This window comes from Oryx dammah, unplaced genomic scaffold (assembly GCF_014754425.2).
Source record: "Oryx dammah isolate SB20612 unplaced genomic scaffold, SCBI_Odam_1.1 HiC_scaffold_29, whole genome shotgun sequence".
Lineage (NCBI taxonomy): Eukaryota > Metazoa > Chordata > Mammalia > Artiodactyla > Bovidae > Oryx > Oryx dammah.
In genome coordinates this window covers 90,321,154-90,341,749 of record NW_024070213.1, presented here as the reverse complement: position 1 = coordinate 90,341,749, position 20,596 = coordinate 90,321,154, and the positions used below count along the sequence as shown (strand labels likewise).

The window sequence follows — 20,596 nt, the reverse complement described above, 5'->3', positions numbered from 1 at the left end:
TTAACAGTGTGCAAGGATGACATGGGCTGCACGGGGAGCAGCAGCAGCACCGGGCTGGGTGGCTGAGTGAACCCTCAGCTAAGCTGACAAAGGAGCACGACAGACCACACTGGGAGAAACGCTGCCTTGGCTGGTGTCTAGCCTCATTCTGTCCTGCTACATTTATTTTCTTTCCTTATTCAGAACTGATAGCCTGTTTTTACTGCTGCTTGTTGTGCCTCTGAAAAGAGGAGCTCATAGGGTGCTGTAAGTTGTGGGGGGGTTGGTTACATTTGGTGGGAAAAAATAAAACTACTTTGGCCCCAGTGAAAAAACTTCTCCCAAGGATGTTCCTCCCAAAGAGGAGATAGTATGTACAAAAGCCCCGTTTTTTTTTTATTTAAATATCCTAAATATATCACGAAGGAACATACACTGCACTTTAATGGTAAAAAGATACAAGTTTATAACATCTTATAAAAACTACCATTTAAAAGTGATCTTGTTCATTTGACATTCCCCTCCCCTAATAGCAAAATAAGTATATTAAAAAAAAAAAAGGAGAGGAAGGGTGGGGTGGGAAGGATTAAGATAAAAGCCCCAGGGCCACACAGAGGCAGAGAACATCTGAGGAGAGGGTTAAAAGTTGTGGTGGGACCCCACACCTCATTTAACCCTCCAACGTCAAGCCATGGGGCACAATCAGTAGCTAAGTGATGACAAGAGGCTGTTGGAGGCGGGGTGGACGGAAAAGACTTGAGGTGCTGGGAAGGGCAGGGCTGGTGGGGCCCAGTCCAGCAGCCCACCCAGGAACTGGCGCTACTCTTTACCAGGTCCCCGAATCCCATGTCCTGGTCTCTTAAGAGCTGGCCCCACTGCCGTTCCCTTCACTCCAGACACACCTGAGGCATCTTTCCAGTGCTAGACCCCACCCAGCAGAGGGGTGGAATATTGGGCCCAGGAGCCTTTGCAGCGGTCTGTGATCTCCCTGGGGTGTAAGTGGGACTCTTGGGCGCTAAGTCACTCCTTCTGCCTCTCAGTTCCTCTCTCCTCACAAATCCATGGCCTCATTGAACATCAGCACCTGGACAACTGAGCTAACCACCTGCTCCTGAGTTTCCACTCACCCAGTCCTCGGCAGGGGTGGTTCTGGTATGGCTCTCTGCACATATGCTTAGAAGTTCCCTCTCCCCCACACACCCAAGCAGGAAGCCGAGGCCTGCAGGGGGCTAGGGCACATTCGGACCTAAACACACATTCGCACGTGCAGGGGCACACCTCACTAATGTGATTCTCTCCACACACACCCCCAATCCTAAGCTGACTAGCTACAGGTGGCAGGGAGCGAAGTCTTCCACTTTTAAAAGCATCGTCTGGAAGGACAGTTTTCTAAGCGTGTCTGAGACAAACACTAGCCCCCAGCAGAGCTCTGTAACAGAGAGGGCCTGGCTCACATGCAGAAAGAGGCCCTACTTGCAGGGACCAAGAAGGGCTGGTTTCAGGACTCGCCGTCTACTTTCTGGACCATGTTAAACATGCCAACACAAAGCTAGGCAAGAACAGGCTGCAGGCACGCTCCCCAGCGTTTCCCCACAGGATCTCAGATGCTGTCAGGGAAGAGCTAAAGGGTGCCACACTTCTTTTCCCCAAATCCTCACACCTCAGAGGTATGGAGACCCCCCATCTCCTTCAGAACAGGCAACAGGAGTGTGCTGCTGCCTACCTTTTCTGCGAAAGGAAATCACTTCCTGCAGACTGCCATCTCAGACCTCCCCCCACCCCGATAGCCCAGTCAGGTTCACCAAATCTCCATGATTCTTCTGTAATTACTCACCACACCTCCATAGGTCAGGACAGCCCACAATCTGGGAGTCAACCAAACCCCCAGAACCTCCCATAAGGATCCTTTCCTTAGCAGGAAGAAAGAGGGTTTTTATTTCACTTTAGAAAATTCATATTCACAAGCCCTGGCTTGGGTTAGCAACATCCTAACCAGCAGTCTGTTGAATCAATCTTAAAAAAAAAAAAAAAAAAAAACACCTCCAAAACGAAGCCCTCTAGTCCCCTCAAGCTGAGTTCTTCAGTTCCTTTTGAACCTCAAGGTTCAGGCCTTCAGGTTTTGGGGAAGGGGCAGTCAGGAGAAGCTGTTTCATGCTCATCCTCCCAAGCTGGGGCTAGAGAAGGGTTTGGCTCAATATGCCATCTCCAAGCATACAAACACGAAGACTCACATACCACACACACACTCACTCATACACCCCTGATCACTTCTGGGGAGGGTGTAGATAAGGTGGTGGCGTTGGAGCAGATAAGAGCAAAGAATATAGTTAACAGTAAAACCTACATTAGGTTTCTCCTTCGGTGTTTTCTCTGCAGCACTCCCCCACCCCCCCACAGTTCTTTGTTGTATAGGGACGGCCATCAAGAAGGAAGCCAAGATCTTTTCCTTTGGGACCAAAAGCTAGACCCCTGTCTCCTCTACCTGAATATAGTGATAGGACGTGAGTGAGAAGGTCAGCTCAACGGTCACGTCAGGGGACACCAAATTTCTCTGTCTCTTGAACAGCTGCCACCGAGCTCTGGGTTAGTCTTGGGCGGTTCCTAAGAGGGCACAAGGAGGAAGAACCCACTGTGACACCCTCGACTCCCTGCTCTACACCTGTCTGGCTTAGGAGTCAGTCAGTATCAGCGAGGTAGCCAAAAACTATCTCCAAAATCAACTACCCAGAGAGAGAAAGGGAAAGGGCTTCAAGGGCCACTCTCGCCCAAGTTTCCTCCAAAAGGCACTTGAGCCTGACCCCACTAGGTACCAGTGTGGCACCGGCCACTGCAATAGCCCAGGCCACAACTCCTGCTCTTCCCTGAAGGAAATGAGAGGTACCTGCCCAGTCTTCCTGGATCCAGCCCTTGTCTGCTCCCCTCACTGCTCTTCCTTTTGTCCCTACAGTGGATAAGGAGGCCAGAGTAAGCACAGCTGCCATCCCTGATCCTATTCTCCTTCAAACAGGAGGTGAGGTGCAGGGCTGTGGAACATCAAGGATCAACTGCAACTAAAAACTCAAATTTGGGGGAGGGCTGGACCAGCCATAGTCCCTGCTTTGATCAGGACTCTATACCTCCATATTACCTATTTCCACAGTGTGCCTGTTGAAACTGCTTTTGGATAAACAAGAAGAACAGAACAAACAAACCCCTCTCCCCAGTCTCCTCCGTTTCAGCTGCCAGCAGGAATCCAGGGCTGTGGGAGCCACACTTCAGTCTTGGTCCTGCACCTTGAGTCCCCACCTGTGACCTCAGCCGAGGGTCTGGGGACTAGCTTCCCTACCCAGGAATGCTGAAGGAACTTCCCCAAGATACTCAGAGTCTCAGATTATATTTACAGAGCTGAAGCTCTGGGGCCTGCCGTCCCCTGATGCACTCTTCCGGTCTCCTGGGTCCACTCCTCCAGGAGGGAGACAGATACAGATGGGGCGGCGGTGGGACCATCCGACCAGAGGGGTGCACTCTTCGGTGGATTCTTCTGAGCACTCCCACCACCCGGGGCCCCTGCGCCTAGAGAGAAAACTGCCCGTCGGAAGTCTTGGACTGGCACCCTTGGCACATCCGTTTGTGTCTGAGTAATCGATCTGTCCGAGAAAAACACTGAGAAGAAACGGAGGGTTAAGCGCCTGAGAGAAGAAACGTGGTTACCTATTGGCTAGAGCTGTCCTTCCGAAATGGGAGAGGCGCACGTCCCATTCTACGTTCCCTTGGCATGTACACAGACAGCATGAGTGCACAGTGGTTAGGAATACAACGCTGAAGTCTCAATCCTGGCCTAGCGCGCAGGAGCCATGCAACCTTGGGCAATCTATCTCAGCTCTGAATGTGTCCACGCATCTGTAAAATGGGACTAAAGGTACCTACTCACAGAGCGGCTGCTTCATTTATCATGTATTTATTCAGTATCTCAAGGCAGGTACAGTTCCTGGGGCTGAGGACAGAGGGGAGAACCAGAGGGACAAAGTCTCTGCCCCACAGAGCTTTCATTCTAGTGTTCTGCAGATACAACCTGAGAGTGTGGAGCAAAGCTTGAGACCCAGCAAAGCAACCAGTGTTCACTGTTATCATTTCTCATCTCTTGTTTGGGTCCTGGATTTTACAGTCACAATACATCAGATATTGACCGCTCCCCCAGGGCAGGAATTTTTCTCTCTTCCTCCTAAGTGCACCTGTCCTGAAGTTCCATTCAATGCGTCTCTATCCCTGATCTGCTGTGTCCTTGGGAAACCCAACCTCTCTAAACCTCAATTTTCCCATGGGCAAAATGAAGGCAACAAAGCTACCTCACAGAGTTAATGTGAAGTTAACGTCATACATGGTCTCACTGTGCCTGGTGCACAGTAAGTACTCAAGAAACGCTATTATTAACAATTATTCTAATGGTTCCTCCCCAAGAGACCAGAAAGGTATATCTATATAAGACCAGAAAGATATACCTCACCCCGATGTACTAACACCATCATGGCCAGGAATGCGAGGTGGCCCCTTGTCAAGCAGGGAGTGGGGGCGAGCCCTGGCTATTGGGGAAGAAAGTTTGTGTGTGGGTGTGAATGCATGACACGTGAGCTTACCTGGTGACACCGTTCACACTGGTAGGGCTTTTCCCCACTGTGTACACGCTTGTGACGCTCCAGGTGGTACTTCTGGATGAAACGCATATCACAAATGTCACACTCAAATGGCTTCTCACCTGGCCCAATCAGAGAGAAGGGAGCATCAGGAGGTATACCTGGCAGGGTCCTCACTCCACGTGTTTTCCCAGAAATCTTTACCTTTTAGTAATGCGTAAACAGCTAATGGGGAAAGGTCCCCAAAGCTGATGGTCTCAGCAACACCAGATACCTACAATCTCTTCCGCCTCATTCACCTACCTTCTTCCCCTATTTCTAATACTTACTCCTTAAAATAAACCCAACAGAAGCTACACACAAACATAACAGAAACTACGGACTACGTTCCCCCTCTGAACGTGAGCAAGACACTTACCGGTGTGAATAAGGATGTGCCTCTTGAGGTGATAACTGCTCCTAAAGGCTCCAAAGCAGTGTTCACAAACAAAATTTTTGGGAATCTTTACTTGAAAAGAACCATTTTGTTCCACTACCACCACCTGGGGGCAAGAGTCAGGCGTGTCATGAGGCTATCCTATCCCTCTGCCCCCTTTCTGCCTCCATTCTGCCCTGGCCCTATTTTCAACTGCTGGACAAAGTAACTTCTCTGATGCTGTCATCTCCCATATCCCTCAGAGTTAAGAGACCCTTGGAGGAAGAAGGTGGGGTGAGCAAGCTGTCTGCTTGGTCAAACGTCACACTCTGAACTGACCTTAGAGGGAGACTGCCTGCCCCTCTGCCACAGGACCTCATGCTCCCCCGACCCTCCCCTTACCAAGGATATTTCACAGAGGGCAGAGATCAACTGCCAAAATGGTCTCTAGATGGGGCCAGGGTGGCTCACTCACCAGCCCTGAGGAGAGCTCAGGGCTGAGCCAGAGAGACGCTGTCGTGTCCTACTCTTTGTGACCCCACGGACTGTAACCTACTAGGCTTCTCCGTCCATGGGATTCTCCAGGCAAGAATACTAGAGTGGATTGCCATTTTCTTCTCCAGGGGATCTTCCTGACCTAAGGATCGAACCCGGGTCTCCCGCATTGGAGGCAGACGCTTTAACCTCTAAGCCACCAGGGGAGTGTGTAAGAAAGAAGAGGGCTGCCTTATTCCCAAACTGAATCAGTTTGGGGGTTTCCCTATTACCTGCCTTCTTCTTCTTTTTTTGGCCACTCTGCATGGCTTGTGGGATCTCAGTTCCCTGACCAGGGAATGAACCCGAGCATTCAACAATGAAAGCGTGGAGTCCTAATCATTGGACTGCCAAGGAATTCCCGATTACCTGCCTTTTTAACAGTCTTTTTTGAATGAGAGGCCTCAGCCAAGCTGTCATCGTCTTTGCGGCTCCGGGATTTATCACTGTCTTTTCGGTGGCCCTTTAAATACAAATCAAATCTAAATGCACAGTCAATCTCAGAACACAAGACAGGAGGCCAAAAAGGTGCTTTCAGACAACTTGTGAATCACCTGCCCCAGAGGTTTAGAGAAAGTATGCATCCATCTCCTCTCCAAGTACCTTGGTTTTAACGAGCTGTTGTACAGGAAAGACCTTCCTTTCCTGTACCCTCTAAAATACCCATACTCATGGCCCAGGTGTATCCCCTTTCCCACTTCCCTAAACAGAAGCACTGAGAACTCAAAGCTGGGTATCTCCTGGCAGAGAGCTTGGGCCACCCGACCCCCAGGTGCCGCAATGGACTCAAGTGCTGTACCTGACTCGAGCACCTCAGCACATCAGGGCTACCTGCCCGCTCTCCATTCTCGGCCTGCTTGCTGGCAATCTGGCTCAGCATCATCTTCTTGCTGGCTGCAGTGGGAACCAAACTCACACCTGCTAGGCCTTCACAAGCCAGGAGACTTGCCTAAGTTGAAAGGAGATGAGGTGTCAGGTCACCTGGCAGGGCAGGGCAAAAACAGACTGCCAATTTCCAAAGAACTACCTTAAAACACCCAGCTACTAATGTGCGGCTTCTCTCCAAGGAGCATCCCTCCTCACCACAAAACTCTTGCTTCCTTCGAGAGTCCTCCCTAACTCATCTCACCAGGACTAGTTATTCATTTTGTCAGCTGTCAGCATTCAGACACAGACCAAGTGAATAATCAGATGCTACTGACACTTTTATCATTAGCACTGTGCTGGGTAAAGTGTGTATCTATATACTACTTTGAAGCTGCACGAGGCTTAGAAATACCAAGAGTCTGTCCTGTTGACCCACTGACATGGGAGATTTCTAGGGGAACTTCCTTCTTTCTCTCTTGATGACACTTAGCTACACAGAACCGACTTCTGACTGGCAGATCTCACTGGTGCCAAATGTATAGTCTATCAAGCTCTACAAACGTGTATCAGTAAAATCAGGTCATTTCTCCCCTTAGATTTAAAATTCTCTAAGTGTTGTCAAATATAAAAATCTTATATTTTATAACAAAGATAAAAATTAAACCACTTGGAAAGATTTTGGAGTTGCATATACAATTTCTCCTCCTCCTCCTCCCCGTCCTCACCATTCATGTATGCATATTCATATTTCTCACAGTCCTTGCTATACATAGTTTAAAAATTACTTAAGGGATATTTAGGAAAGTTGTTACATTCTTCAAACTGACTTTATTTAGCCAGTACTAGACAATATCCTTTTCTTACTGAAGAAACACTTTTAAGAAACAGTTGGTCAGCAAACTTCCACAAGTAATTTAAAAAGAAATTCCTTTCAGGTGATCAGTACATCCCAGGAACCCCCTCTCTCATCTTCAAGGACTTCGGAGGGAAAGGTTTGGAGGCAAGACTTAACTCTGCTGTTTGCACTGTACAATCTCAGGCAGATTACTCCACCTCTTTAAGCCTCAGTTTCCTTAAACGCAAAATGTTTACCATGGTATCTACCCTCACACGGTTGATGAGTTAACATACAAAAGCAGCACCCCAGTACAAAGTTAGCAGTTAGGGAAAAGCAGTCTTCTCAGAGCTAGAGTGATCAGGATGCTGTGAAGTGGGTTGCAAACAAAGGAAGAAGACACTGCACGGGTCCTCCTCTGCATGGAAAAGAAGGAAGCTACGCATGCAGCTGGAAGAAAGCCAGTGATTTCTTCCTGGTGAGGCTGGTAGGAGAGGTTCCCTGGAAGCTGGCAAAAGCTCCAGGGATGCTACAGACAGCTTTTCTCCCCAGATAAATACAATAACCTGCTGACCCATCCTGTCTCTCCAATCCATCTTGTATCCCCACTAGGGGGATTTGGAAGGACAAGTACCTTCCAAATACACTGATCTGACGTCACTCTCCTGCTTAACACTCTTCAGAGAGTCCCCATTCCTTATGGAATAAAGTTTAATTCCTCAGCAAGGGATAAAAAGCCCTTCAGTCACACTCAACTTACTTCTCCAGGCAACAACTCCCTCACCCTAACGTGGCCGTCTTATCACCATCTCCTGACTTTAACCATTCACCCGCCACCCCAATCCTTTCCTCCGTAACTAGCAAACTACCCGTGGTACTCCCCACCTCAACACATCCTCCCAGGACTCTAAGTCTCTGCCCAGGCAGTTGTCCTTGTCTGAATGCCCTGTTCTACTTGTTTATCTAGTAAAATCCTATCCATCCTTCCAGCTTCAACTTCTTTTTTCAACCAGGCAGAAGGCTCATTCCCTCCTCTATAGTGTACATACCTCTATTATTGCATATTCCTTCAATCAACAGACTCATTGAGTCTGTACTACTAGCCAGCCAGCACGCAGTGTTGTGTATATAAAGATAAATAACAGATTGTCTCTTCATCTCCCCCAACCCCAACCCAACTAGCCTGGAAGCCTGCTGGGGTCAGGGTCAATTTTATTCATCTTTGTATCCCCAGCACAATGCCTTGCATGTAACAGGAGCTCAATAAATTCCTGTTGAAAAAAAACAAATGAACCATTCACCAGACTGTTTACTCCCTCGTGCCCCTCAAAAGTTAAAGTGTAAACTGAGTACATGTTGCTTTGTAAATGTCCCATCAAGGCCTGTGATGCAGTATAGCCTACCTCCTTCATTTGACTGGAAGCTCCCTGAAGGCAGGGGCTGTGGCCTGTCTCCTTTCCTTCCTCTAGATCTCCCCCTGGTGTTTAATACAGAGCTTGGCTCACTGGGTTGGTCAGTATGTTGACTAAGGCAGCATTCAAGAGTGAAACTGCAAACACGCTTCCCAGTGATCTTGAAGGAGGAGGAGGACTCTAGAGCTTTTTACCTGAGCCATGCTGATTTCTCACTTAATGCAACTCAAAAGTTCGAGTTTCTTGCTCCACCTTTCCTTAAGACACTGTTGTTTGAAGAACTGTCACCAAATCACTGTAACAACTCTTTCGTGTCCCTTCAGTCCTGCTGCCATACTGAAATGCCTTTGTCTTCAAACAGAATTCAGTGTCCTCCAAAGTACAGATAGATGTTCCAAGAATCCCTGGTCTCTGCTTGGCTCCTGCCTATTGTCTGAAGAAAGTCTGCCAGTCTTGGTTTTCCAGCTGAATTCTCTGAATGAAATTCACGATTTGTTTCAGAAACCTGAAACCAGAAAGGGAAATGGAGCTGTTAGGTGCAATTTCTCAGGCCATACAACCTTCAGTGGGCTGAACTATTTTGCCAGGCGCTCTCTGTGCGACTCTCAACGAAGACATCAGAGTTCTCTTTCTAGGTCATGAGAAGAAACTGGTCTCCAAGCCATCGACAGGAGCAAAAGTAACTTCGGCCTCTAGTGGAAGCACTGCAGCAGGCCAACTGCTAGGATTTGCCAACTTAGGACTGGAAAAAGGGGGCGGAGGCCCTCTAGGGCTTTTGTGTCCAGTGGGCCGGCCCGCGAAGCTCGCACTCTATCAAGGCGACCCGAAGAGGAGTGGAGAAAAGCTCAGGGGTTAACGCTGGGCGCTTGAGCAGCAGGCAGAAACCGGACCAGCTGTGCGAGCCCAGGCCGGCCCACACGTGTGCATTCTCCGAGACCGCCCCAAGGTACGTAAACTCGCTGCGGAGGTGGAAGACAAGGAGGCGAAGCCCAACGCTGCGCGTTCCCTCCCATCTTCCCTCCCTCCCTCCCTCCAGACAGCCAGCCAACCATCCGCCAGCCAGCCAGCCGCTGCGCCCGCCGCACGAAGCCGGAGAGCCCAGGAGCGCGCAAGGTGCGTGCTCGCGCCCGCGTCCCTTCCGAGCAAGCCCCCTCAGTCCGGCCGGTGACGCGACCGCACGGCGGTGTGCGCGCAGCCCCTACCTCTCCTCGGGAGCGCCCTCCCTTCGCCCCGGGCCCCTCCTTCCCTCCCCTCCCCCTTCCCGCGCGGTGCCCCACGGCCTGCGAGCTGTTGGAGCGCTACCGCCAGCCTCCACAACGCTGCGCTCCCTGGGGCGTGCTCTTACCTGCCAGGCGCGGCCTCCCGCTGTCTCCCCCGCTGCGCGGCGCCTCCCCCAGGCCGCAGCACTCCGTGCCAATCCCGTGGCCGCCGCTGCCCCCGCCGGGACCGAGGCAAGTTTACAAACACCAACCCAGGGCCCGTTTCCCCGGAAGCACTTCCCCTCCCCCTCCGTCCTCTCCTCTGTACAGCACTATCCACTTCCGGGCGGGGGCAGACAGAAAGGGGGTGAGGCTGAGGGCTCACCGAGGGAGTGCAGCTGGTGAGTGGGCAGTGCCGACCGCGCGCAGAAGGACGGGAAGAGGGCGGGCCGGCGGTACGGCGCGTGCGCCGTGTTGCGGGCGCGCCCTCGCTGCCATCTTGATTCAGGGCAGGAAAGAAGGCCCTGAAATGTTGGTGTGCCAGTGTTTGAGGGTTTTGCTAGGTGAGTTGGTTAGGACTCCTTGAAGAAGCGTCATCACTCTCCCTTCCTCGCAGATGTTCTCCCTTCGCTTATGAGTCTGGCGCCCCCAATACTGCCAGAATAGTTCGTACCAGGCCTTTCACGTAGCTCTGTCGAGATCATCTTTACCCGAGCTTTCCATCAGGAGCAGATCTGCAGATTCCGAGGGCCGCCCGTCAGCTGGGAGGGAAGTTTTTTGCACGCTCTTGCTGAGTACACTCAGCTCCAGTCTGAGAAAGGATTCCCTGGCGTGTTCAGCGCACTCCGAAGCCTTTGATTTCCTCATACCACGTCCGCCTTTATTTCTAAAGGGTCCAGTATGTCATATTGGCTTCCTCACCTCCGAAAATGCATGGGACTCTCCTGTTGTTCCGTCGCTCCGTCATGTCCGACTCTTTGGGACCCCCTGGACTTAAGCACGCCAGGCTTCCTGTCCTTCACCGTCTCGCAGAGCTTGCTCAGACTCATGTCTGTTGAGTCCGTGATACCATCTAACCATCTCATCTGTCGTCCCTTTCTGCCTTCAGTCTTTCTCAGCATTAGGGTCTTTTCTAGAGTCGGCTCTTCGCCTCAGGTGGCCAAAGTACTGGAGCTTCAGCTTCAGCATTTAGTCCCTGCAATGAATATTCAGGATTGATATCCTTTAGAGTTGACTGGTTGGATCCCCTTGCAGTCCGAGGGACTCTCAAGAGTCTTCTCCAACACTACAGTTCAAAAGCATCAATTCTTCAGCGCTCAGCCTTCTTTATGGTTCAACTCTTACATCCGTACATGACTACTGGAAAAACCATAGCTTTGATTAGACGGACCTTTGTTGGCAAAGTAATGTCTCTGCTTTTTAATACCATATTGGTTATAGCTTCTCTTCCAGGGAGCAAACATCTTTTAATTTCATGGCTGCAGTCACCATCTGCAGTGATTTTGGAGCCCAAGAAAATAAAGTCTGTCACTATTTCCATTGTTTCCCCATCTGTTGGCCATGAAGTAATGGGACCGGTGCCATGATCTTAGTTTTTTGAATGTTGAGTGTTTTATTTCCTCATAGCGCTTCTGCCTTTATTTCTAGACCATCCAGCATCTAACTTTGGCTTCCTCCCCGAAAAGGCATAAGCTCTCCTCAGTAGGAAACTGGTCTCGTTGGAGATTTAGCAATGCAGGGTGGCCTGTTGGCCCGGCTACATTAGGAAAACTCCTGAGCCTTTCTTTAAATTCTGTTCCCAACTTTCCTGCTAAAGATGGGCTTCCCCAGAGACTCAGAGGGTAAAAAAATTCTGCCTGCAACTCAGAAGACCTGGGTTGGATCCCTGGGTTGGGAAGATCGACTGAAGAAGGAAATGGCAACCCACTCCAGTATTCTTACCTGGATAATTCCATGGATGGAGGAGCCTGGCGGGCCACAGTCCATGGGGTTGCAGAGAGTTGGGTGCGACTGAGGGACTAACACTTTCAGTTTCTGCTAGAGATGGACTATGCATTAATGCAGTTGATGGAAGGAAATGTCCATTTTATTTAGGTGCTGTCAGGTTGTGAGTGTAGGGGAATTAATGGAGATGCCTAAATAAAAAAATATATTTGTTTATGAATGAAGACAATTTCCAGCCATTTTATGTACATAGATTTCATTTCTGTGAGCACTCCATTTTTTTTTTTTTTTTTACCAATAGACAGCAAATCTTTGTGGTCTTAAGATCATCGTAGAACAGGTAAAATTGAGTGAGATTATCAGAAATAAATCTTTAATTAAGAAAAAAAATTGCTCAGAGACTTCCCTGGTGGTCTGGTGATTAGGAATCGCCTTGTAATGGGAGGGGGTAGGATGTGAGTTCCATACTTGGTGGAGGAACTAAGATCCTACATGCCATTGGGCAGTTAAGCCCGTGTGCTGCAATTCCCTAGCGGGCTGCTGAACTAACACCTGATTCAGCCAATAAGTACTTTAAAAAAATAGCTCATGCTTATTTTAATAAATCCACACAGCACAAAAAAAATGCAAAAAAAAATTTTGCCATCTGTATGCTACTCCATGCTCCTGAAGGTAGTGACTTTTATCTGTTGTATATACCACCAGGCTTTTTTCTATGTTCATAAAAACTTTTTTTTTTTTCATCCAGAATTTGTTTTGAGCATCACAGTGGACCAGACAAAAGTGTTTTACACATCTAAGTAGTTTCACATTTTAAAAATTGTTTCAGTATTCCAGCAATTTGTATTTTAGTTTGTCTAGGCCCATCCTCAATGAACATTCAGGTTAGTTCCAGTTTTTTTGTTTTATAAACCATGCTGTATGAATATCCTTATAGTGATCCTTTTGTTTTTATAGATAGATTTATAGGTAGGAAATGGGCATTTAAAATTTAATAGGTCCTATGAAATTGAATTTCAGGGGTTTGTAACAGTTTACACATTCAGAGCCATGTGTAAAAGCCCCTAGTTCCTGCAAACTGGATGCTATGAATTTTTTGTACAGTTGCCAACTTGCTAGGTAAAAAATAGTAATTTCATTATTTTAATTAGCATATCATTAATAGTGAAGTAGATCATCTCTTGTTGCTTTTTGACCATTTTAATTGTTTTTGTAAACTGCCTGTTCACATCTCTCGCCTGTTAAGGAAAAAAGTAGATCATTTGTCTATTTTGTATTGATTGGTAGAAATCTCCATGTTACACTAACTTTTCATTTGTCATATGCTTTTAAATTTTTTCTCTTATTTTTCATTTATCTTTGAACTTTTTTTTAAGAGTGGAAGTTGTGTTTTGTGGGAAAATATTTGAAACATTTCTATGAAAATAGTTACAAGAAAAGAATGTTTATAATCAAAACTAATATTCTATTAGAGCTGCTGGCCACCCAGAGTCATTATTATTATTTATTTATTTTTGGCTGTGCCGGGTCTTCGTTTCTGCAGGTGGGCTTTCTTTAGTTGCAGTGCATGGGTTTCTCATTGCGATGGCTTCTTGTTTCAGGGTATGGACTCTAGGGCCTGTGGCCTTCAGTAGTTGCAGTGTCCGGGCTTAATTGCTCCACAGCGTGTGGAATCTTCCTGAAGCAGGGATAGGACTCCTGCCCCTGCATTGGCAGGTGATTCTTAACCACTGGGCCACCAGGAAATGCCAATTTTCTTATTTTTATATTCAGTATTTTCACATGATATATCCATTCACAAAGAGAATCAAATTGACAAAATACTAAAGCCAGTGAGTTCAGCTGCATTGCCAGATGTATGATTAACAAACAACTTATATAAATAAAATGAGAACAATAATCAACCATAAAAATATCGTAGAAAGATATTATTCACAATAAAAAAAAGTTTACATTGATAGACATAAATTTAAGGAAATTGCAAGTTATGTATTAAGAAAATCAGGTTATTTTAGTGGAAGACAAAAAGGGCTTGATTATTATGATTTTTGACTGTGCTGCATGGCTTGTGGGATCTTAGTTACTGGACCAGGGATTGAATCTGGACCAGGGCAGTGAAAGCACCGTGTCCTAACCACTCACTGGTCTACCAGGAACTTTCCCAAATGCTTGATTAGGTGGAGTTTTATCATGTCTGTGAATAGGAAGACTTAATATTGTAGAGACAAAGTTTTTGCTTTAGATTAAGTTAAATTCTTATTAAAACAGGACTTTGCATGGAATTTAAAGTGACTTAAATTTGCAAGGAAAGGAATAATTGCGAGAGAGCAAAGACCATTTTGGAAAACAGTGAGTAGGTAAAATGATGATGGGGCAGGGGAAGTAAAGCCATGAATCATCTTTAACCACTTTAATGTGTATTTCTTTAAGCAGAATTTTTCAAGTTTTATGTAGTTATATCTGCCTGTGGTTTTGGGGTTTTTGTGAAATGCTACCTCAGTATTATAAAAATATTTCCCTGTATTTCCTTCTGGTATTCTTAGAGTTGTATATTTTCAGTTTTATGCTTTTACCTCAGCTGCAGTTTATTTTTGTGTGGTGAGAAGTAGTGAGAAATGCCAGACTTAAAAGGGACCAGAGATGTAGTGGGAAAGGTCCTAGCCTAGATGTCACCTTTGTAATCTTGGACAAATTAATTTCTCTCTGTCTGGCACAAGAGTCCTTGACTTGAAGATGAGAGTCAAGCTAATTTCTAGCACTACTGTGAAGCCCAAGTGAGATCATAGGTGAAAAGTTTTTAAAAAGGAAGAAAAAACTCTTTGCATATCTTCTAAAGTATCATTAATACTGATTTTTGGTTTATATACATCATATGTAAGTGAAGTGAAACATCATTTTTCAGAACCTGGAAACAGTTTATTCAGGTTTGTGCAAGAGACATCTGTGCTGCTGTCTACCTGTTCCCTCACTGGCTCAACACCCACATTAGTAATGGCTCCAGTTCTTATGTGTAGTGTTTTCTCCCCTTCTAGGTTGTACATTCCTGGGTGAGGGAGAGAGGTCTAAGTCTTATCCTTATTAAGTAAAGCACCAAATAGAAAATAGGCATTCAGAAAAAGTATTAATTTTCATCTTTCCCACTACTACTACTACTTGGCGGAAGGAAGAGAAGAGTGGGAAAGATGAAGACGAATATTTTCCTGAATGCTTATGTTGTATTTGGTGCTTTATTTAAAGGGCATCCCAGGTGCCACAGTGGTAAAGAATTTGCCTGCCAATGCAAGAGATGCAAGAGATCCAGGTTTGATCCCTGGGTTGGGAAGAGCCCCTAGAGAAGGAAATGGCAACCCCCTCCAATATTCTTGCCTGGAGAACTCCGTGGACAGAGGAGCCTGGTGGGCTACAGTCCTTGGGGTTGCAAAGAGTTGGACACGACTAAGCATGCATGCACGCATGGTTTACTTAAAGAAGCATAAGACATAGACCTCTCCCTGCCCAGGAATTTACAGTCTTTCAGAAGGGCAGAAGACACTGTACACACAGGAACTGGAACCACTATTAACGTGGGGGTTGAGTCAGTGGAGTAATAGGTAGACAGCACAGAGGTCAGTGTTTTCACTTTCTGACAGTAAATAAACCTGACTGAAAGTGCTTTAAGAAGCACGTGCCCTAATCCCTTTGCCCTCATGCAGGCTTCCTCCTGGGCAGCCTTCCTCAGCTTCCTTGGTACACCCTCCCTTCAGGCCCACTCCATCACTTTTTCAAGTTGTGTTTTAATGATTACTGGTTAGATTGGTCTTTTCAAATTAGTCTTTTCCTCCACCAGCTCTCTATCACCTTAAGGAGAGTCGGAGTGTTTTCTCTTTGAAGGCTGCCCTGGGCCAATTGAGTGGAGTTAACCAGCCTTCCCTTTCTCCAGGGAGCGAGCATGCCTTAATGTTAGGCACTGGCCTCCTTCGTGACTTGTTAGCTGAAGTGAGCAAAGCAGATACACAGCACCTGGGGCAGTGCCAGGCAACAGATACTCAGTCACTGTTGAACTAGCTGAACCCGTTCCTCTCTCAGAGCCAGTTGGGCTGCATAGTAGAAATGAGTGGTATTGGCTACCTTGGTCACCTGGTAGACCTTTTAGATGGGAGTGAATTTTAGGAGTTAGGAAACCACACAATGTAATGGGGTCATTCCTTGAGCCTGGTATACAGTTTGGAATTTTTGTTGCCCCTTCACTTCCTTCTTTTATGTTGCTTAAAAATAATCTTTATTTTAATTACATAAGTCAATGGAATTATCACAGAAAATTATTAAAAATATAGAAGTACATAAATAAGAAAATGAAAATCGTCTATAATCCAAATACCTAGAAATAACCACAGTTAATATTTTGAAGACTTTTCCAGTTTCTAAAAAAAATGCATGGGGAGTGACTGCTAATAGATATGGGGTTTCTTTTGGGGATGATGACAATGTTCTTGATAGTGTGATCCATTCGCAACTTTGTAACTATACTAAAAAGTACTGAATTGTACATTTGAAAAGGGTGAACTTTGTGGTATGTGAATCATATCTCAATAAAGCTCTTATATTAAAAAAACTTGTAGGTGCGTACACATAGTATTGTTTTCTAAACTGAGAGAAAGTGCATATACTATGCTCCTTTGCTGCTAAATGTTTCAGCATATGTTTCCAAAGAATAAGAACATTCTCTTCCATAACTGCAATGCAGTGATCAAGCCATTCAAAGATTCCGCCAGTTCTTCCAGTGACTTTCTTTACAGCAGTTTTTTTTCTTCCTTATCCAGGAACCCATTTAAGATCACGTGTTCCTTTTGGTTGTAATGTCTCCAGTTTCCTTCAATCTGGAGCAGCTCCTTAGTTTTTCTTTGATTTTCATGATACTGACATTTTTGAAGATTACAGGCTACGTTGTTTTGTAGAATGATCCTCAATTTAGATATGTTTCCTCATAGTTAAAATTCAGGTGGTACATTTTTGGCAGCAGTGATGCTGAGAGCTTTTCCATCCCTCGCGTCAGGAGACCCACAATGACTGTCTGCCCCACCACTGGTGATGTAATTCCTCAATTACTTGGGTAAGGTGGTGTCCATCAGGTTTCTCTGCTGTAAAGTTACCACACTTCTTTTTAAAGTGCTTTTAAGGAAAAGAATTTTACAACATCACCCAGAAGAAAAAGCTTTATCCAGGTTTTAGTGTTGTGTTGATGTTTTGAATGAGAGAGAAAGACAAAGTAACCTTTGAAGATTTTTAAATAAAAAGGAAAAAAAAAATCAACCAAGAAGGAGGAGGGAGGCACTCAGTGTTTAGGGTTCAGAAGATGGTACCATTCATGTAACCAGGGAACTCGAGGACAAGAGAAGATTTGAGAAGGCTGATAATGAGTCCACTTTTGGACCATTTGAGTGTGAAGTCCTATGAGACTTTCAAATTAGGCAGGTGGCATCATGGATCTGGGCTGGTGAGAGAGCTCTTGGATGGAGGAGTCACCAGCCTGTAGCCCTGGGAGTGGATGAGTGTCCAGGGAGAGGTGCAGAACACAAATGAAGGAGGCCCTGGAATAGAACCCTGAGCAGCTCTCGAGGGAGGGCCAGAGGAAGGTGAAGAGGCAAAGAGAATTAAGGAAGTGGTCAGGGGTAGTCATATGGAAGCCAGTGAAAGAAAATATTTCAAGATGGAATGCAAACTGTATCTAATGGCCCCAGAGGGGTCAAGTAGGATAAAGGTGCTATGTATCTGTTAGATTTGGATGCAGGGAGATTCTTGTTGGCCTCGAAGGTGGAAGCTGCATGGTAGTGGGCTCAGGAAAGTATGAGAGGAAAGAAATGGAGTGGAGCTAACTATTTTAAGAAGGTTGGTTGAGAAGAGGAGGTAGCTGGAGGTGGGGACATGTGAAAGGTTTAGATAATTTAAAATGCTATGATAAGGGGGTAGTGGGAAGGAGAGTTGAAGAAATGGGAGGGGTAATCAAGAGGGTATCCATGAAAGAGGAGGAAAGAAAGTCTTTAGATCAGTGGTTCCAACTCAGCCGTCTACAGGGCCAGGTTGGTAAAGCAGATGAGTGAGGTGGGCTATGTGGGCTAAGGAGAAACAATGCAAAATCCTATGGGCCTGTGGCCAGTTGTGAGGATTGTCATCCAGTTGTCAACCATCATCTCGCGCTTTGCAGTGCCTACTTCTGGGAGGATTATACATCCTTACCCCACTCACCCCAGGGCTTGTTTTGGTCAACTGGATTTGACCAGATGTGCCACATGCTAGGTCTGAGCTGAAGTTTTAGGAGTTGGTGAATGGTGTTCTCTGCCTTTTGCTTTTTTTCCTCTCTGCAGTGAGAACGTTGTGTCCCCAGTAGGGGCTGTTCCTTCAGCCTGGGTGTTGGAATAAAGGTACATGAATCAGAGCTATAGCTAATCTAGTGTAAGCCATGAAAGAGAAATAAATCTCTGTTGTAAAGCAATGTTTGTTTGTTCTTTTTGCTGTGCCATGAGCCCTGGGGGATTTTAGTTCCCCAGCCAGGGCACCCCTGCAGTGGAAGCCCCAAGTCTTAACCCCTGGACTGCCAAGGAAGTCTCAAGGCAGTGGAGTTTTGAATCCATTATTTATCACAGCAAAACTAATACAGGAGTTCCACTAAAACTATATTAAGGTAATTTTTACTCCTACAGTTTAAAAAATTCAGAAGTTTGACAGCACACTCTTACTGAGGCTGAGAACACAGGTTCTTTCATACATTTGGTATCATTTCTGTGGATGTTGGCAATGCTTACTGAGCTTACAAATGCAGGTGGCTGTAATTGAAAAGACAGACAATAACAAGTCTGGCAAGGATGCGGAGAAATGCAAACCCTCATGGCAATATAAAATAGTGTAGCCACTTTAGAAAACACTTCAGCAGTTCCTCAAAAAGTTACATGTAAAGTTACTGTGTGTGTGTGTGTGTGTGTTTTCAGTCGCTCAGTCACGTCTGACTCTGTGTGACCCTATGGACTGTAGCCCGCCAGGGTCCTCTGTCCATGGGATTTTCCCAGGCAAACATACTGGAGTGAGTTGCCATTTCCTTCTCCAGGGGATCTTCCTGACCCAGGGATCAAACCCACATCTCTTGCGGCTCATGCATTGGCAAGGGGATTCTTTACTGCTGAGCCACCAGGGAAGCCTGGAATGTATATACCAGGCTTAAATATTAAAGAAAGGGAGGGCTCCAGAGTGCAGGTGACAGAAAGAGTGAGTTTGGATGGCTTTTTATTTGCTATGAGAAATTTGAACTGAGAGGGAAACAGGGAGAAGATTGATGGGTCAGTCATTTGAGAGGTGTGGAAAATTTTGAAATCATAGCTCCAGAGACTTGGAGATAGAGCTGTCAATAGCAGAATAGTAATTTTGCCAGGCAGTGTTGTGTGTTCGGTCAAGGAGAGTCACTGCTGCTTTTTGCCTCTGAAGATGGTTGCTGCCCTCATCATAGTCCTGGGGATTCCCTTCGCCTCTCCTGCGTTGGGCAAAGTTGGCTGTGGTCTGATTCTCTGTCCTTTGTCCGTGACCTGCTTTGCTGTGTTTGTTTAGTCTTGTCTCTGGAAGTCTTTGGATCCTCCATTGTTCTGAAACAGTATTATAATCTGTCTTTCTGTTGGTCATTCAGCGGATCCTTTTGGTCTATCCTTCGGTTCTATAAAGTTTTTCTTTTTAAAAATTTTTAGTATTTTCCTCCTCCCCCACCCTGCCCCTTCTCTTCCTATAACTTCTGTTAGTTGACTCTTGAGACTTTTGGATTGATCTTCTAAAGTTCTTTTCTCTTTTACTGTCCATCTCTTTATATTTTATCTTCTGTGTGATTTTCTTGACTTTGTCATTTCAGTTGTCATAGGTTTAAAACTCTAGAGCTTCTGCTTCTCTGAGTACATATGACAGCAATCTGTTTGTTCTTCATGGATTCAATATCTTCTGTTTTCTTCTGCTTCCTGGGTTTCTCCTCTTCTACCAAATGCCTTTTTTCCCGTTTGTCTGTTTTTGCCTCTGTGGTTCACATTAGGGGCTTTGCTCGAATGTCCTGTAGTCCCAGACTGTGTCTGCTCTCATTTAAGAGTGAGGCACTAAGGCATATTGGAAGGCCCAAGTGCATAGAGGATGTATTTATTGACTTGTGAGCATCACTGACTAGGTGATTGGTCAAGGACTGAAAGAAGAGTCTCACTGAGGTCAGTATCTCCAGAGGGGGAACACTGTAGTCTCCTGGAAGCTTTACCTCTGGCCACTGACTCTGAACATTGGTTGGGAGAAAGGAGTTGACGCCATAGGTTACTTCCTCCTAATCTTCCTGTATTCATTACAGTGCTTCATCCTCACCTCCTGCTGTGCTTGACATCCTTAAGTCCCAGACTTTCAGTTTCTCTACTTCCTGCTTCTTTGGAATCAGGTGGAGGAGAGGGGAGTCACTTGGCTGAATGGGCAGGGGAGGAGAGTGAGGGTCTAAATGTTCCTTTTAGAAATTTTCATCTAATTTTCATATTTTCAGTTGTGCTTCTCCGTCCTGTCTTCCAGGATACCTAGCGTTGTAAATTCCTGAGCCTTTCTGGGCCTTTGCCCTAATAATCAGTTTATATCCCTCTGGCATAGCCCCCTACAGTCAGACTGACTTTGACTTTCTGCTATTTGCTGAACCAGTTACCACTTCTCATCTGTGTTCTCTCCTCTACAGTTATTGACATCTCTCACCTCCTGTCTCTCATTTGTTTTATTCTTCAGGATTTAAAATTCCACTGATGTAATTTTAGTGGGGTTTCAGGAAGGAGTAG

At 46.1% G+C, this 20,596-nt stretch overlaps 2 protein-coding genes across 8 annotated transcripts in view; one reads left to right on the top strand and one right to left on the bottom strand.

Annotated features, from left to right (window-relative positions):
* Positions 1-354: 354 nt before the first annotated feature.
* On the bottom strand, positions 355-10,081 carry ZNF740 (zinc finger protein 740). Of its 3 annotated transcripts, none has more exons than XM_040234257.1 (7): positions 9,998-10,081; positions 8,644-9,157; positions 6,338-6,487; positions 5,912-6,001; positions 5,008-5,131; positions 4,593-4,711; positions 355-3,621 (listed from the first exon to the last, which is right to left on the bottom strand). In XM_040234257.1, exons 2-7 carry the CDS (start codon positions 8,650-8,652, stop codon positions 3,532-3,534), a joined length of 582 nt encoding a protein of 193 aa, XP_040090191.1. In that variant the 5' UTR covers positions 8,653-9,157; positions 9,998-10,081; the 3' UTR covers positions 355-3,531. The 3 variants fall into 3 exon arrangements, with proteins under 3 accessions (XP_040090191.1, XP_040090189.1, XP_040090192.1); XM_040234255.1 differs by having other exon boundaries at positions 8,847-9,157; XM_040234258.1 differs by lacking the exon at positions 355-3,621 and adding an exon at positions 3,895-4,110 and having other exon boundaries at positions 8,847-9,157.
* Positions 9,675-20,596, top strand: part of CSAD (cysteine sulfinic acid decarboxylase) — a 25,114-nt gene continuing 14,192 nt past the window's right edge. Inside the window, exons 1-2 of one of the 5 annotated variants that reach the window (XM_040234248.1) lie at positions 9,703-9,765; positions 10,005-10,103. Coding sequence is in view for 1 of the 5 variants with exons in the window: in XM_040234245.1 (XP_040090179.1) it covers positions 10,381-10,414 (34 nt within the window). In the remaining 4 variants the exon portion in view is untranslated. Of the gene's footprint in view, positions 9,766-10,004; positions 10,104-10,187; positions 10,415-20,596 lie in introns of those variants that run through there. The other 4 variants (XM_040234249.1, XM_040234247.1, XM_040234250.1 and 1 more) reach the window with 4 other exon arrangements.